We start from the raw sequence: 4,924 nt of genomic DNA, 5'->3' as shown, positions 1-4,924 counted from the left end.
TAAAATTTATTTTAATATCTCTCTATTTAATTAAATAGTATTTTATTATAATTTAATTATTTTTTAATTATTGTGTAAAATATTTTAAATGATGGATAAAAATGGACAAAATGAATATTTTCTATAGTTTGTCAAAATACTCAAAACAGTGGAAGAAAACGTTGGCAAGATAAGATTAAGACAACGACCTAAAAATTGGTGCATTATAAAATAAGAACATGATATGAGACGTCTATCCACAATAAAGAAAGCAAGCACACCGAATCTATTACACAAGGGAATACAATAATAGCATTGCTCAAAATCACCGTTCACCATTCAAATTAAATATCCCATTATTTAAAAGGGACGCAGATATCATGAATCCCAGGGGCCTAAATTTATAATAATTAAATTAAATATTTATATTTAAATTTATATATTAATTTAATATACATATGTTTATATTAAATATATTTATTTAAAAATAATAAATTGTCCATTTAATATAAATTTCAGAGTGAATTTTATAATTATATTAAATATTTTATTAAAATTTATACAGAATTAATTTAAATACATAAAATTAGCACAAAATTTTAAATAAAAATATTTAATTTAATTATTGTTAAATTATTTTTATGTAAAATTGAGTTGAATATATTTAATATAAATTTAATTTTATATAAAAATAAATTTAATAATTATTAAATTAAATATTTACATTAAATTTATATAAAATTAATTAAAATATATATAATAAATATTAAAATTTAATTATAAATATTTAATTTAATAATTACTATATCTACAGCCAACCAAGTTTATAATATCTGCAGTCACAATTGATTGTTAATTTAATGTCCAATAATGAGTGGCAATAAAAGCTTTGATAATAAATAAAATAAATAAAAAAATATGAAATGAAATTAGGATAAGACCAAGGACAATGCAATATAATGAAATGAAAGGGAAATTAAAAACAAAGGTCGGTTCCTTGCATTCAACGCATCTTTCTATACTTAGGTTTGGGTTCGGATATAGGTTTGGACTTGTGTAGACTTCTTCAGGATAAGAACGACCTCCATAGGACTCTTGCTCGCATTGCTGCTTCTCTGTTCTCGATAGAAGAGCATTTTCTCTCGCAGCCACCTACACTTCTCTAAAGCCTTCTCTGTGTGTGCGTGTGTGAGGATATTCTATATCTTTACATTCTCTCTCTCTCTCTCTCTCTCTCTCCCTCTCTGTCACTAGACTTAGAACACACACCCTAACTCAATAGAAGCAGATTGCTCTGTTTCTTATAAGCTCATTCAAGCTGGCGATCGAAAATCAGGAAACTGCTATCAAGCCTAGAAACAGGAGGATCATGGTATCAAGAAGCATTTTTTTGTTAGATTTTTGATCTGGGTGTTCCTTAAAATTCTCTATTTTTTCTTGATTTGAAACAATGGCCTTTGTTCCATGGCGACTTTTGTTCAACAAGTCTGTTGGACTTGTTGAAAAACAATGGTATTTGGTATCTTTTTCGGTTCTAATGAGCTTCTGTTTCTCTGTGTAGGGTGCTGGAGGACCTGATGAGGACGACAACAGGTGGCCGCCATGGCTAAAGCCTCTCCTAAAAGAGAGCTTCTTTGTTCAATGCAAGTTACATGCTGATTCCCACAAGAGTGAATGCAATATGTATTGCATGGATTGCATGAATGGGTCTCTCTGCTCCCTCTGCTTAGCCTACCATAAGGACCATCGAGCAATTCAGGTGTAGTAATTGGCAGTGAATTCACTCATTTTCTTGATTTCTAACCCATTCAGGCATCTACGTTTTATTCCTCGCTGTTAAAATGTTCTGTTCTCTATATGGGTTCTAAATTTCTGTATCATTCTCGCAGATGCTTTTTTTGTGTTAAGGAATCCTCTGTTTTTCAATCCTTTTATAGCATTTGGAATCCAATATGTTAAGTTTCTTCTTTCTTGATTGATTTCATTTTCATTCCCTTTTGTTATACATACTTTTCTGCTTTGGGGTGAAGATGAGGTTTCGCTAATTTTGTTTTTCATATTGTGGATAACAGCTCAATCTTAATTTGAGTGTAGGTCATACATTACCAGAATCAGCCTTTCTTTTTTCCTAATTTTTCTCAGTTTCCAAACAGGGCATTTCATTGCTAATTAAAATGAATTTCCTTTCTTAAAATAAAAGAACAAAAAGCTATGTCAGCGATATTCTTAACCCAGAATTGACATGGGGTTTCTCCAATTTCGAGATTGATTTGCATTTTTCTGGAAGATGAAAAAAAAATCATGAAAAATTGAAATGGATATTGTCTAACACTTGTATTTTCTTTGTGAATGACAGATAAGGAGGTCCTCATACCATGATGTGATAAGGGTATCTGAGATACAGAAGGTGCTGGACATATCTGGTGTCCAGACTTATGTAATCAACAGTGCAAGGGTTGTTTTCTTGAATGAAAGGCCTCAGCCTAGGCCTGGCAAAGGTGTCACAAACACCTGCGAGGTCTGCGAGCGCAGCCTTCTTGATTCCTTCCGTTTCTGTTCCCTTGGCTGCAAGGTGTGACCACATTGCTCTCATTTGTTTATTCCTTTTCTGTTTGTTTGCTGAGAAAATTGTGGAATTAAGGAATGAGAAAGAAAATTTAGACCATTTTGTTTCTCTTTCTTTTGTTCTTCAAGGGCGTGGAAAGTTCAACTTTTGTGTGATTGTTCATTTCTGTGGGTAAAGTCAGTTTGACTTCTATGAGGGTGTTCCAGTGTCTATTGGAAATTCCATCCATTTTGCCATTATTTTCTTATCAACCAAACCGATTACAACCGTGACGAAATTGAACTGGATTACAAACTTCTTCTGGGGTTAATTATATTTTTCAGTACTCATCATTGAAATGATCTGATTAGTTGTTGTTGTTTACACGGTATACTGCACTTGTAAATCAGCATATTTTCTCTAGAATTTTTCTTAAAACTCATTGCGATCATTGATTGCAGATGGTTGGGACGTCAAAGAATTTTCAGAAGAAGAAGAAACAACAAATAGCAATGATGTCTGATTCAGAGGACTCTTACAGCAGCAGCAGCAGCCATAGCCGATACAAGAGCAAAAAACACAACAATAACGACAAAGTGGAAAGCTTCTCTCCACCAACGCCGCCTCCAACTTCAGCTAGTTGCCGAAGTGCCAAGCGAAGAAAGGGAATCCCCCACCGAGCCCCAATGGGAGGCCTAATCATTTAGAATACAAGCACTAGTATTTTTAATCAATTATATATGCAATCACCCAATGCTGGAGCCCCTTTTGACCAGCGTGGGAGGTATAGTGCTCTCTAGTAACGTGTACATAGAAGCAGCAGCGGCAGCGGCAGCAGCAGCAGCAGCAAATAGAAGTGGCAAAGTTGAGAAAAAGAAGAACAATAAGATAAAATATGTGATGGGCTAGTGAGCAAATAATAAGACAAGTCTTGTAGCGTAAAAGGAAGTAGGTTGAAATAGGTTGGCTTTAGAGTGTGATTATACTTAAGTTTTGTTTAAAATTTTGTAAATACTAGTGTTTTTGGTGGGTTTTCTCTTCTCTTTTACTTTCTACGAAGAGGGTAGTGGGAAAGGCAAGAACTTTGTATCCCTCTTGCATGAGTAGGGAATGGTGGAATGATGATGTTATGCATATATATATATATATGGAATGATAAAATTTCTATCGATTCCTAATCGGAGAGGATACCATTTGTTGTTTCTATTCATTTCTAGAAAGTTAAATTGATTTTTGTTATGGGTTCCAATTGATGTGGGTTCTGACACGTGCGGTTTGAGATCTAACATTGGTAGATCTGCGTGGAACGTTTCGAAGGATCATTGGTTGACGGAATCCAACTTGTGGCTTCATACTCGGAATTGTAAAGTTGGTGTGCCGCCCCTCTTTTTCATGTGGCTATTGGGTCAAAGAAGGTGGGTTAGGTTTTCGTAGACCTTGTGGGGCAATGTGGAACTTCATCTCTGTTGTGGACCGCATAATCTTTGATCTTTCTTCAAGGTCGGCGATGTTCGCCAATATGTGGACCCCTCAAGACTTATTGGGATTGTTGAGAAAAGAGATGACGCTGGATGAATAAGACTTTCCGCTATGGGATACTTTTATTGGTTGAGGGTTGATGGCACCCTGTTGATATTTTTTTATTGATATTAATTTTATGAGTACTGTAGCTCAATTTCAATATATATTATAAAAATTTATTAATTTTAATATCATTAAAATTTTATAATTTATTATTATTAATTTATATATTAATATATGATTAAATTTTACTTATCATTCTGGTGTATTTCAATTTATCTCAATTTCATCTTTATCACAACAAAATTCTCTAAGTTTCAATTTAAAATATTTATTTTTAAAAATTTTATAAAAATATTTATAATAAATCATAAATTATAATTTTATTTTCAACTTTATAATTAATTAAAATTTTTATTTATTTTTATTTTTTAATATAAAAATTATATTATTATTTTTTAAGAAAAAATTAAAAATATTATTTTTACTTATACTGTTTTTTAATTTTTACGTTAGGTTAACATCCAAATCATTCAAATTTATCTTAATTCTTTTAATTTTATTATAATGTAAAACAATTAATAATAACTATTATTTTACTTTATTTTAAAGATATCCAAATTCTAGTTAAGTATATATATAAAATTTTTTATCGTTCTTTCTTGTATTAGTATTATAATATATCTAGTTTTAAATTATCAATATTAAGCATATTTTGTAGCAAAAATTATGTATACATTAATTTGAAATTTAATAATTTTTATGATATAAATTAAAATTAAGTGATATCTGTGGTACAATTATCTAAGGTAAAGAATGATAAGTCAAATTTAATTATAAGTTAATTTACAAACTTATAATAACAAATAATAAAGATTT

At 31.0% G+C, this 4,924-nt stretch overlaps 1 protein-coding gene across 1 annotated transcript; it reads left to right on the top strand.

Moving 5' to 3' along the window:
* Nucleotides 1-1,073: 1,073 nt before the first annotated feature.
* On the top strand, nucleotides 1,074-3,695 carry LOC110651998 (protein RGF1 INDUCIBLE TRANSCRIPTION FACTOR 1). Its single transcript, XM_058140754.1, has 4 exons — nucleotides 1,074-1,351; nucleotides 1,541-1,738; nucleotides 2,336-2,551; nucleotides 2,986-3,695. Exons 1-4 carry the CDS (start codon nucleotides 1,349-1,351, stop codon nucleotides 3,229-3,231), a joined length of 663 nt encoding a protein of 220 aa, XP_057996737.1. The 5' UTR covers nucleotides 1,074-1,348; the 3' UTR covers nucleotides 3,232-3,695.
* Nucleotides 3,696-4,924: the final 1,229 nt, after the last annotated feature.

The sequence above is a fragment of the Hevea brasiliensis genome, chromosome 18, assembly GCF_030052815.1.
Source record: "Hevea brasiliensis isolate MT/VB/25A 57/8 chromosome 18, ASM3005281v1, whole genome shotgun sequence".
NCBI classification, from domain to species: Eukaryota; Viridiplantae; Streptophyta; class Magnoliopsida; order Malpighiales; family Euphorbiaceae; genus Hevea; species Hevea brasiliensis.
Note: the sequence above shows the minus strand (reverse complement) of the source record. Positions and strands in the feature narration are given on the sequence as shown.

Coding starts and splice junctions, on each gene's coding strand:
- LOC110651998 (XM_058140754.1), top strand. Junction 1,739..2,335: donor AGGACCATCGAGCAATTCAG/GTGTAGTAATTG, acceptor TGTGAATGACAG/ATAAGGAGGTCCTCATACCA. Junction 2,552..2,985: donor TCTGTTCCCTTGGCTGCAAG/GTGTGACCACAT, acceptor CATTGATTGCAG/ATGGTTGGGACGTCAAAGAA.